Source organism: Simochromis diagramma, unplaced genomic scaffold (assembly GCF_900408965.1).
Source record: "Simochromis diagramma unplaced genomic scaffold, fSimDia1.1 OVJJ01000753.1, whole genome shotgun sequence".
Taxonomy (NCBI): domain Eukaryota; kingdom Metazoa; phylum Chordata; class Actinopteri; order Cichliformes; family Cichlidae; genus Simochromis; species Simochromis diagramma.
This window is the reverse complement of record NW_024387523.1, coordinates 10,756,106-10,769,323: the sequence shown is the minus strand read 5'-3', so window position 1 is coordinate 10,769,323 and position 13,218 is coordinate 10,756,106. Positions and strand designations below refer to the sequence as shown.

The following is a 13,218-nucleotide window of genomic DNA, read 5'->3' as shown; positions in this document are numbered from 1 at the left end:
AGGAGACATGTAAAGGAGCTCACACAGGTCTCAGCTAAATTATTTGTACACATCAATCCAAATCATTCTGCGAAAGCAACCCAAGAGTCTCAAGACAAAGAAATGTGATATTTATCAATAGCCAAGTCAGTCACCTGATATCACTCCAACAGGGCATGTTATTCCATTACTGAACACAAAACTGAAGCCAAGGAGACCCACAAACAAGTAAAGGTCTTGCAGAGCATCTTGAGGAAACGCAGCATGTGGTGAGGTCCATGTGTTCTGCACTTCTACCGGTGACTGCCTGATGGGATTTTCACCCAAGTATTGAAGACAATCATCGCTTTTCATACATTGTTAGCTGGTTCGGTTACTTCTCAGCCTCTGAAAATGGGGGACTGTGTTTTAAAAGGGCATTTATTCCTAAATAGTTGATTCTGTAGTTATGTTAAACTCCCTGAACATCTGCACTTCAACTGGATGCTGTTTGTTTGATTTTAAACTCATTTTAGTGTTGTAGAGGCCAGAAATATTTTATTCTATCATTCAGGTGATAAAAAACTTACAAACTTACAAATGCAGTTTAATAAAAACACAACACAGAGTTTCATGATGGGAAATATATGATATAGTATTTTCGAAGTTCTCCCATAGAGACTGAAGCCTGGAATATTTCATCCACTGCTTTTGTCTTTTGTGTCGCTTATAGAAGAGTAACACTAAACCACTGAGACTTTAAATACACAAACTTGTTGTCCTTGTCTGTTTTTATGGGTTACAGGTCAGGATGCGTTATGTAACACTGAGTAAATAACTGTCCTTATTTGTTTTTCACTTTAAGGGAACTGGTTTGAGTGGAAAACTCTTGACTACATGGCAGATGTTTTAACAGAAATGTGTCAGAAAGCTTCTGCTGCTGATTCATTTTTAAACTTGTCCCCGTCTTTGTTGAGCTACCACACTTTTTTTTTTTCTTAGTAAAATGCCTTTTTCCATCCTAAATCCGAGCACGACTCTCCAAATATGACCCAGCTTCATCTCCTAACCCTTTGAGAGTCTTGGAAATGTTCTTACTCAGAAGATTTCCCCTTATCTTGCAATCCCCTAAAAAACCGTCAGTGCTCAAATATGCAGCAGCAGCAGCAGAAGCAGAACTGTACGGCCAGGCATAATACTGGCTTCTGGGGCAGTTTGTCACAGCAATTTTGAAGTGAAGTCGTGATGGATGTGGCGGTGGTGATATAGATTGGAGTACCACTTAGACGTGCCCTTGCCTTGCCTGTGACAATCTACTACCTCTCTCTGTGTGCACATGTGCACAGAGGTGGGTGTTTGTGCTTCAGTTAGATTGTGCTTGCAAACAGTGCTGTGCCCATGTAACCACATGCAACTTCATACAGTTGAAAAGCAGCCCAGAGCCTTCTGCTCACATTCCCAGCTCAACAAAAATATAAAAAGTGAATACAAGCTGAGCCAAACTCTATCAATCAAACAGCAACACGTCTGACAGGTCGTGCTTTTTATTGCTCCATCTGTTATCAGGAGCTGCAGCGCACGTCCGTCTGCTGCTCTTCACGCAGTTTTTTCCAGGCTTGGGTCAGATCCGTGTCAGACCCATCATCATGTAACCCCACCTCGAAGGACAAACCCCATCCCAGAGCCTCTCCGCCAGCGCACGAACACGTCTGCACAAAACTAACAACATTGAATTTGACGGGCCTCAAATTAAAGGCCTCGTTCACTACGAGGCCTGCGCTTCGGAGGGAAAGCTCCAAAAATACTGAGAGGCTGTTGGTGTTCGACAACAAGGAAGGAAATACAAGAGTGAGTGAGATGATCTTGGAATTCGTCCATGCAGGCTTTCAGAGGGAAACTTATGGTGCGGATGTTTATGGATTTGTGGAGGAGGGAAATGATAAGCCTCTGGAAGAAGGATCCTCCTCGAGGCAGAGGGATAGATCATGTGACCACTTTCTTGGCGCTGACAGCTGTTGCCTCCATCTGTACAGTAGATGACCTTACGCTGATCTTCTTCTCTGTACTCAAGTGTGACACCGCACTACTCTCATGCACCGTGCACATTGTAGTTGCAGAATAGAAAAGCTGACAGTGCTCTTCTTTTCTGCATTTAGCTTTGGGTAGACTGTTCACCTAATAGCTGCTTAAATCATATTAACTTAACCCAGTAGTGCTTCTGCTGGTCCAGAACAGGTCTAATAATCAATTTTGATACTTTATAGAAAAACCATTTCACAGGAGTAAAAAAAAAGATCATATCCTTTAATAATGTTAGAAACAAGCTCTTATATCTTCCTCAAATGCTTGATTTGAATTTAATGTTAGGAATATTATAATGGACCAAGCAGTGAACGAATGTCAGGCACAGGTTAAGGTCCCTAAAACAGGTTTTTTTAACCCCCAAAACCCCCAATCGTAGGCCCATAAAAGAGATCAAAGTAATAGAACTCTGTAACAAAGTAACAGAAAGCTGTCAACAAACAATACTACTGACTCAAAAAAACTGAACTACTTAAACAAGACCAAGGAGAAACTTAAATAGTGGTTGATCAGCCCACAAAGACACAAAAGGGGGTAGAACACACAACCCCCCCCCCCACCCCTTCACACTTGCTCCGCCCCTTTCCTCCCTTTTTAGCTCATCAACCAAGAGACTGGGAGCAGCTGCTACTGAGATAACTCAAAAGACAAAGAAAGATCAACTCATACACATAACAGTGTAAACTAAAATGAGTGCACTTATTTCAGAATACAGTAAAGAAAATTAATTCTAAACCAAAACCAATTCTTCATTCCACTGTAAGTTAAACCATATATTTAAAGAAAGAAAAATATAAGTAAAGTATAGTGTTATGTGTAAGTCTCTATTGTAGCACTGATGTGTAGTTGATAATCCCACTGTTTGTGACTGCAACTGCAGCCACCACAAAGATGTTTCAGAAAATGTTTGGACGTGATCGTTGCTGTTTGTGGACCAGTTGCTGTAGTGTTGGAATCCAAATGTTTGCTTTAAAATAGGATTTCAGCTGTTTAACAGGACTATGCACCAGTTGTTGTACATTCGTCATTTCATAATGCTCCAAATGTTTTCTGTGGGTGACAAGTCAGTTCAGCCCCCGCACTCTTTTATTATGGAGAGGCATGCTGTTATTATGTGTTAAATGTAGTTTTGTTGGATTGTAGCATGTGTTTTGCTGCAAAAGCTGGATGTGTTCTTCATACTTACAGCCATCATGTGGCATTTAAACGGTATGTTGGTACAAGGTCTGATGGTCCCACTCGTCTTTAGCATAATGTTTGATTTGTTTCTATTGACGTTTCTATTGTTGTTATGTTATTATGAATGTTGGGTCTAAGTTTATGAATAGAAACACATAAAGATTACTTGTATTGCAAGTCCCACAGACCAAAGTGCTGTGTGTAATAATAGGTTTCACAGAGAATGGCCTAAAAAGGAGTAAATATCCAGTGAGCAGCTGAAAGAAGGCTGAAAATGCCTTGTTGATGCCAGAGATCAGAGGTGACTGTAAAGTAAGTAACTCAAATAACCACTTGTTACAATCAAGGTATGCAGAAGAGCATCTTTAAACATACAACATATTGAACCTTGAAGCAGATGAGCTACTGCAGCAGAAGACCACACCAGATGGCAGTCATGTCAGCCAAAAGCAAAAAACGGAATCTATAATTCACATATGCTCACTAAAACTGGACGATTAACAACTGGAAATATTCACCTGATCGATGAGTCTTGAGCTGTACTGCAACATTCAGACAATAGGGTCACAATTTGGTGCAGAACAACATTCAAGTATGGATCCATCCTGGTAGACAATGCTGACAATATACTCACCGTAACCAAAAGGCCCCCACAGTCATCAGAGCCCAATCCAACAGAGCACCTTTGTGATGAGGGCGAGCAGTAGATTCATACCATCTGTGGCAACTGTATCATGCCATGTCAATATGGACTGTGTGCCATTAAGAATTAAAGCAGTTGTGAAAGGGAAAGGGCGTCCAATCCAGAACTAGCAAGGTGTTCCTAATGAAGTGTTGCTTGGGAATTAAAGTGGTCAGCAATATGAAACGTTTTCATCATTTTAGGTTTCAAACCAATTCCCAAATACTTGCACAAAAAATAGTTGGATAAGGAGATTTGGATTACATGAAACCCCAAAACCAATATAATCTGCATAATGCTTCAATAGAAGAGGATGTTTAGTCTTGAGGTATTTGTGTTTCAGGCTTCAGATGAACTCAGCAGAGCTGGATGTATTTGGTCCATGTGTCCTTGTTAATCAGGGACCAGGGGACAAATGAGGGTGGGAGGCCTTTTCTGATGATGGCTGCTCCCAGGGAAAAGTCACATCTGTGTCCTCTCCTGAGGTCAGCTTTTCCTCGCTGTGTGTGGCAGTGATCTAAAAACTGTGCTGACTGCTCACCAAACAAACATGAGAAATGCACTCAGAGGCTGTATTACAGGGAGAAGTGAGGGGGGTGCGTCCACACAGGCTGTGCGAGGAGACAGATTACATCTGGCTCGAGGGAGGAACTCATTAGATAGGATAACATCTTAAGACACCTTTTTCAAATCAGATATTTAACATTATTTTATACAGAAAAAAGGTAAAAACAAGCAGATGTTATTACAATTTTAATTATAAATGCTATAATTTTTTTGGTTTTTTTTACTAATTCTTATTTAATTTGTTCATCTTTGGTTTTTTGCCTACTGTTGCTATGTTATGGTGGGTTATTGATAAGAATTACCAATAGACAGCAACATGTCATGTTTAGCACAACCTTTGCCCTCATTTGCTGCAGACAAGGTTTAATTATTAAAAAAACATTGGTACAATTTTATCATGGCACTGAGCAAGATCAATCAACGACAACACAAACTCGCAAGGATGCAGAGGCAGGTTTAAACATTGCTAAAGCAAAGTGAGTGAAAAAACAAGTACACATACTGTGTTAAAATGTCTTACAGATGGATGTAAAAAAGTCAGCTTACGCGTTGAATTAAATATCACGATCTCATCCTCATACTGGGATTACACCATTAAAGGAGACTTCAGTAAATTTAGAAAATTTGCAAATTCCTGTGCGCAAGGCCACACTGACAAATACATGTATGAATGAATGCACACAAACACATTTCTTACACAGTCACAACTAAAAGTTTTGGCAGTGACACAAATGTTTAATTTGATATGATTTGCCACATCAGTTTTAATGTTTTTTCAGTGTGTTTTTAATGACACACATTTCATCCCTTGTACCCTCTCTTTGTCAAATCTTTGTCTCTGTGAGTCCCTGTTACACTAACTCCTGTGTTTTTTTCTGGTGGTCACTGATCTTTTGTGCTTTGATGGCTTTTCGTATAGTCGTTATGTCTTGTTACCCTGATGTTTCCACTTGCCTTCTGTCTGTGTATGTAACCTCAGTTTGGCTGTGTTTAAACCCTAGAGCCTTCCCTCCTGATTTCTTCTTTGTGTTTGTGGACATTGGTATTTTATATTCTGGATTTTCCTAGTCTTGCTAATCAAGAGCTTCAGTCGTAAGTGTATAAAAAAACTCACTGCTTGAACAGTTGCTATTCAACTGTGTACTGCTCTCTAGTGGCCTGATGCTTGTATTACACACAGAGTAACATCCCAGTAAGGTTTCTCATGCTGTGTGTGGTGTTTTTCAGTCCCAACTCCATCCACTGAGGAAGATCATGTAACAACGTTAAAAGCTGAAGAGCTGTCAGACTTCTGCTAATGGATCTTGTTATCGGTCAATGCAAATTTATATCAAAACAAAGCAGACATAATTTATTGGTGGTTTTCATATTTTAATTGGCCATTTTAACCACATAAAACACTTAAGCAGACACACATTAGAGGAATAAATTAAATTGAACTGATTAAGTTAAGATAAATCATTTACAGGCAATAAGAATATCTTCCTGCATAGAGTTACAGTGATTTAAAGAGCAGCTGATCTAAAATGCTTGACTGTCATGGTTTTGGTTGCTTTGTGTAGTTCTATTCAGCTGAGAAGGTGCAGTAGATTCCCCAGTGATCACTAGTGTAGCGGCCACAGTCCAGCTTCTCCAGCCCCACCAAGACCATGTGATCAGGGGCCAGACGTGGGACTCCACGTTTGATAGCCGGGCGGAGGTAGATTCTGTCAAAGCGGAAGCGAGCAGGTGTAGAAATATTCTGATTGGTGTTAGTAGTGGTGTCCCACGTGTAGCGGCAGTGCTCCTGTTTGCCCAGTCGCTCCCACACATCACAGACAGTTGCAGGTAGGCCCACCTTGGGTACCTAAGACGGGTCCAGAGAAAAAAGTTACTGTGATTACTTGTTACAAGTTTACTGGCTGTATGTGAGTGGAAGGAGCAGCGTCTGACCTCCGCGTCCCTCAGGTTTGTGTCTCCCCCAAACACAACAGTGACATCATCAGGTGCATGTTTAAACCTCCACTTCACCACATGCAGCTGATTCATACGCTCTTTAGAACATGCCTTAAAGCTCTCAAAGTGAGATGTCATCAGGCACAGCTTCTGGCCGTCGACGATCACCTGATTTTTGCAAAGGAAAATGTTCCTGAGCGTCACGTTCAGCTGAGCTCATGCATGTAAAGAAAATATCAGAGATGATTTTGCACACACCTGAGCAACAAGCAGGTTCCTCATCATCTGAGTGGTGGGATAAGGTACTATCTCACTCTCCACAAATGTGACTCGTGACTTTTTCAGCAACATCCCTGTAAAGTAACCTTCCTCAGCACCTGGTCAACACAAGTCAGGAGGAAGAGGGAGACTTTTAAAGGCAAAGACCTTCAAAGGAAATCCTTTGTCAGGTGATCATGGGCTAAATTGCACATAATAACTGAAAGCACACAATATCACAGTGAATACACTGCTGCTATGATAGTGGGCTTATAGTGGGATTTATTCCACTCATCTCCAGCTCCATGTGTTTGTTTTATATCTCTACTAGGACAGCTTTGAATGATTCATTACTCAAAACTGTCTGAAACAAGCTGTTATGGCTCCTCCCCCTTCAAGCAGCCTGACGTCTGACTTACTAGAGTTACTACTTCTAGACAAAAGACACGAAATTCAAGTGTTTATAGCCTGAGCGTTGACACCCAGGATTTACCTAGCTTCTCCAATTTCAAACTTATTATTTGAAAATGGAGAATCATAGTAACAATACATACAGTATGTTGGATGTGAGAGAAAACAAGAAACTACCTTACAATATAAAGCGCCTTGAGGCGACTGTTGTTGATATTCGGAGCCGTATAAATGAAATTGAATTGAATTACATACAGTATGTGCTGGATGTGAGAGAAAACCAGGAAAACCAAAACAGGCTCAAACAGCTGAACTTCTCCAAAGTGTATTCCATGGCCTGTGTAATAATCTGGTAGTGTTGGTACAACAGTCAGGTTTTATAAAAACAGTGAAGGAAGAACACAGATGTTAATAATATCATCTAAAGTCCCTAACAGCTCTCCTCATGTGTGACACTATGTGAAACCAAAGCAGTTCAACTGCATTCAGCCATTAATCACCATTTCATCATTCATACATGGACTTTTCCTACCTGTATCTGACATACTGTACCTTCAATCATCAGGTAGCTTGCAAACCGTTTCTTCAAGAACTGGACATAAGGGGGAATGAGCTCCTGCAGGAACACCACATCAGGTTTGTATCTGCATTTACAAACATTATCTTTTATAATATTAACGCTCACATATATGCAGCCTTTAGCAACATTTCCCCTAAATGATGCCTAAAAGTGTAGCATGTGCTTACAAGTTTAAATATTTAACCAGGCCTCTGGCACGCTCTGGACGTTTTTCCTCATTAATCCCGTCCACGTTCCAGGTGATTAGGGACAGTTTAAAATCCTCTTTTTCTGAGGGTTTCTGTGTAGCAGCAGGACTGTTGGCTGGACTGGCACCTGGAGTGTCGGCCGGAATGTAAGCAGGACTTCCATCAGGACTGTCATCAGCCAATTCCATCCTGCAAATTTTTCACACAGTCAGTCAGCTCAAACACAAAGAATCATAGGTGAACTTTACCATATGTAGGAGAACAGACAGCAGACTTACCAGTCATCTGGAGTAGTATCTTCACCACTGTGTGTTTCAGAGTCGCTCTCCATGTCAGCTTCAACAAACTAGTTCAAGGCTCTCTGAAAGAAAAGTGACAGGAAGGTTTTGCTTTCTATTCATTTACTATAACTGAAAAAGGGCTTGGCTGCAAATACACCCAGGCAGTTTCTCAGTATGTTTATTTGTGTACTTGTGTCCATGGTTGCAAACAAATATGGTTCATAGTATGTTGACAAGTTCTTGCTCCACCCATTCTATCAAGGTATTATAATTGTGGCGGGGGCGTGGTCTTTGGCAGAGGAGGGCTGACGCAGTGAGCTCACGGGGCGGCGTGGAGGCGGGAAGGAGCAGGTGTGCAGAACTGTGTTAATGAGAGAAACCTTTCTTATGTTTTGCAGTGAGAAGGAGCGGGACACGCACGCACACACACAACGGGAGTGACGGAGTGGCTGCGTTCGGGGCGGGTGCCAGAAACCGCAGTGGAAAAAGCACATTTGGAAATAAAGCACTATTGAACGCAGAAGTGTCTGTGTACGGGTCGTGCCTCCCGTTGTGCACCCCACTGAAGATTTTCCACTAGAGCATTGAACCCCATGGCAGGGCATTTAGGATGCGAGAAAACTCTGAAGACACTGTTTCAGGTCATCTCCCGAGTTGGTATTCCAAAAGAAATACTGACTGACCAGGGCACGTCATTCATGTCTCGCACACTGAGGGAGCTGCGCGAATTACTGGGCATTAAATCTATTCGGACCAGCGTCTACTACCCTAAGACTGATGGGCTGGTGGAGCGGCTGAATAAGACGATTTGAAAGTCCACGATTCATGAGTTTATTCACAAGGACGAACCAAATTCGGATCGCTGGCTAGACCCTCTGTTGTTTGTGCAGTGCCGGAGGTGCCCCAGGCTTCCCAGGGTTTTTTTTCCTTTGAGTTACTGTACAGCAGGCAGCCGCGGGGGGTACTCGACCTGATTAAAGAAAACTGGGAGGAAGGGTCGAGAATGAAATTCAATACGTGCTGGACTTGAAAGCAAAGTTGGACAGGTTGGGGAGGTTATCACGGGAGAATTTGCTCCAGGCCCAGCAACGTCAGCAAACCCTGTACAACAGAGGGGCTAGGGTCAGGCAATTTTCACCGGGAGACGAAGTGCTTGTATTACTCCCTTCCTCCAGCTCTAAACTGCTCGCCAAGTGGCAAGGGGCCCCTGTGGTCACACGGCGGGTGGGGGACATTGAGTATGCGGTCGCCCGGTCGGACAGGGGAGGAGCGCTTGCAGATTTACCACCTTAACCTCCTTAAAACAACACATCTCCCCTCTCTGGTTCTGAACTCCCCTTTCTTAAAAACCCAGAGAGATTATAGTTGCCCTACGTTGAAGAACACCAAACCCTCTTCCTATTTTATTGCTTATTTTCATCGACAATTCTGCTAATTTTATGTGTGTGTGTCCACCCTAGGGGAGCTGGTGTACCACCTTCTCCCGCTAGTTGGAAACAACTTTTACACACATTTCTACACTCCTCTCTTTTTTTTCTTTTCTTGTTTTTGTTCCCAATTTTCAAGATTTTTAACCCCATTTTTCACTGTTTTTACACACACATCAACTTTTCCCACACAACCATTCTCTTTCATCTCACAACATACTTGCACTCACATTTCTTACCATACAGTCAAATATTGAGTTTTATCTCTGGCCGCTGGGTGAAACGTCCGCCGCTACTGGATCTAGATCCCATATTTACATTCAGAGCGTCCCCTGCAATGGCCTTCTTCCCTTCTCGGCAGAAAAGTGCTAAAATACCGTCACTCCGCACACTGTATTGTGCAGACGTGATTATCAACAGTGGACTCGAACCACCGTTCCCTGTGATGGACCGGTGTTTTTGCAATTACTTTCTGGCAGACGATTGCTTTTCTTTGCACAACACCGGAACTGAATACAAGCCTGGGGGCTCGAACCCCAGGATTTTCCTCCCGGAGACTCAAACTCCGGAGCAGCAAGCACTTCACGGCTCGGCCAGACAAAAAACTCCTCATGACTGTATACAAAGTTAGCTACGACTCACCCATCTGCAGGAATCCCTTCAAAGTTGATGGTCTCGGTGGTGACTGAAACACACGGTTCTGTGACTCCTCCATTTCCTTCGCTTCAACAGCTGGTAGGACCATCCCATCCTCGTCGCCATTTTGTTATGGAAGTTTTCCATGTAAATAAAGCCTGCAGACGAGCGGTGAGCGGTAGCTAACATTCTTTAATCAAAACACACAAAGAACAGACAACCAAGCTTGATGAAGTCCCTGCATGACCGCGGGACAGACGGTCAGCAGAGTCTCCCTGAGCCTAGCATGGCTCTCAGTTAAATACCTTCTCCAGGAACAAAAGGCAGTACACAGCTGTTTCACACCTTAACACTAGAATTACTGAGCCTTTTTTTCCCTGGTGCGAGTCCCTACTACTAGATTTACTAGCCCTGCGCAAAGTTGCGTAAATTCCACTGGCACTGCGTTGTCTTTACAGTCCCTGGCACAGCAGCTGCAGCAGCTTCAACAGCCTGCGTCTGTGCTAATATTTCCTTGTGCTACATGAATCGGCAACGAAGTTCCCGAGCTAGAAGACTCAGAAACAATCTTCTTTTGCCTCCACCCTGTACATGCCTTGTACAAAATGTAGGCATTCACCGCCGCCAGGTCCAGCATATTGTAGAAAACCGCTACTGACCACCTGCGTGTTGCTGCTCTTACGGAATACATCCGCACAAGTTGAGGAAGTTCACGCCAGACTTTATTCACCGTGCCCCATAACGGCGTTTTGCGCTGCAGCAGTCTGTGCGACAGTGAAGTAAAGAAATTGTCTGTTGTGACGTTTCTCCCATCATCCAAAAACGGCTCCATCAGTTTCATGACCACGTTCTCTGCCAGCCTCTCTCCCTTCTGACGACTGGGGTCTTTTCCCAAGTAAGGAGACGCACTGCAGACATATTTGGTGTCCAAGTCCGCAGCCATCGAGAACTTGATCCCAAATTTGTCTGGCTTGGTTGCGATATACTGTGTGAATGGACAACGAACCTTGGTAGGGAACAGCTGTTCATCTATGGTCATGTGTTCTCCTGGAGTGAAACTCTTAGCACAGTTCTTGTTGAAGCGTGTCCAGATGTCGGAGATCGCCGCAAATTTATCTGTTTTCACCCGTTCTGCCCGCGTGTCCTTGTCATCTAATTGAAGGTGTTGCATAATTGAAATGAATCTATCTCGGGGCATTGTCTCTTTGATTACTGGTACCAGAAATCTTTCTGACCATCAATCTAGAATGGCACCAACAAGACACATGATTGCTCTTACAAACAGGATTGAAATGAATGCCATCAGTTCATGAACTGACAAATTCCAGTCCGTCTCTGTTCTGTGGGCTTGATGGACCGTACACTCCCTGATGGTCTGCAGCATTCCCACGTCTAACAGGCAAAGGACGCTTTGGAGCACACTTGTAATCTTATGCTGTCAGAAGATAAACAAATAGAGAATGGTAAATTTACATGGACCTCACTCTAAATGGGTTTATATAAATATCATATGTAATATGGCTGTGACAAACCTTAGCAGACTCTGTGGGTCCAGCTTGTGCAGTGAAGCACAAGCGATTTGCTACTGCACTGGGCATTCCAATGTTCTCTTCAACCCACACAGTGCCGTCTTTTGCCGTGTGGCTCTGGCTGGGCTTCCCAGTACCACAGGGCCTCTTCCGAGGAGGCACGTTGGGTTCTTGTTCCGTCTCCTTTTGAGATTCTTCTGAGGAGGTATCAGTGGCTTGCTGGACAAATGAAACCTCTCCTCCATCAGAATCTGCTTCGTCCATTTCCTGAAGCAAGGCCAAAGCCTGTTGCGCGGAGAGGTTCTTCCTGCGTGGCAGTGATATGGAGGCCATCCTGATGTGCGTTCTCAGAAATGCGAACAAGAAATGATTCTCCCGCCTGGGTCGGTCTGCTTTTATGCACAGCACTGTGCTGTACTAATGCAATGCCACTCCTACACATACACAGTCACAGTGGAACAATGGAAGATCTGTGCTGAGAGTCAAGGAAGGTGTGAATGTGTGCCTTTCATATTTACAGGTCAGTCAATGTGTGGGATATTTTGTATAGATACAGCAGACATTTGTGAAGATTGTAACACAGAGGTTTGGCCTGCCTTGGATCTGAGCAACTCTGAGTGAACAAATGCGAATGTGCCAGGCCTCAAGGGTGGTTTGCACAACAAAAGCTGGAGGAGAAACGAGCTGACGACCTGTGAAAATCTCAGCAGGGGTGAATAACACCTCGGGACTTGCACCAGAAAATAAAAAAGCTAGTAATTCTAGTAGGTGTTGGGTTGAGGGAAGTTACGCAAATTTGCGCAGGTTTAGTAAATCTAGTGTTAAAGCCTGGAGAGAGGCTGAAACCGCTGGTCTGGTGAGCCTGGTTAAGGAGAGAGATGAGTTGGGGCCGGAGGTGCCAAATTCCACCATTCCCGCCTCCCTCCATTGTAATGACCATCTGACACAGACCCAGAGAGCGGATGTTGCTGCATTGCAACAGCGCTTTGCTGATGTATTCTCCCCCCTGCCCGGCCTTATGTCTCTCATAGAGATGGACCGATCCGATATTACGTATCGGTATCGGTCCGATACTGACCTAAATTACTGGATTGGATATCGGAGAAAAATAAAAAATGTAATCCGATCCATTAAATATCACGAAAGCACCTCACAAAACTTGCAACACACCGTAACTCACCTCAGAACGTTAGCACGTCGGAGCAGTATGCATCACGTGATAGAGCGGCTGTGGCACCCTGTTGGTGGTCTGGATAGCATGTGGAGCTTCGCTAGCAACCCAGCATTTCATCTCCGACAAAGTTATCCCGAGAGAAGTAAAGCAAGTGTGTAAGTCCATCTCTGAATGTTTGTAAAGCATTCCTGCGTTAAGCTTAACAAGCGACTGCCTCTCCTGCTGCTACTTCAATCATGAAACTGCTTAACGATCAGCTGATCGGCTTTTCTGTCGCGAGTCCGTGTCTCTAGTTTGCTTTTGGCCCACTTTGCACCAGAAAGAGGAAACC

The 13,218-nt window shown here is 43.5% G+C and overlaps 1 protein-coding gene across 2 annotated transcripts; it reads right to left on the bottom strand.

Annotated features, from left to right (window-relative positions):
• Positions 1 to 5,818: 5,818 nt before the first annotated feature.
• On the bottom strand, positions 5,819 to 10,436 carry LOC120726742 (tyrosyl-DNA phosphodiesterase 2-like). Of its 2 annotated transcripts, XM_040020638.1 has the most exons (7): positions 10,191 to 10,436; positions 8,119 to 8,201; positions 7,820 to 8,029; positions 7,625 to 7,716; positions 6,662 to 6,780; positions 6,401 to 6,571; positions 5,819 to 6,314 (listed from the first exon to the last, which is right to left on the bottom strand). In XM_040020638.1, exons 2-7 carry the CDS (start codon positions 8,169 to 8,171, stop codon positions 6,033 to 6,035), a joined length of 927 nt encoding a protein of 308 aa, XP_039876572.1. In that variant the 5' UTR covers positions 8,172 to 8,201; positions 10,191 to 10,436; the 3' UTR covers positions 5,819 to 6,032. The 2 variants fall into 2 exon arrangements, with proteins under 2 accessions (XP_039876572.1, XP_039876571.1); XM_040020637.1 differs by having other exon boundaries at positions 8,119 to 10,436.
• Positions 10,437 to 13,218: the final 2,782 nt, after the last annotated feature.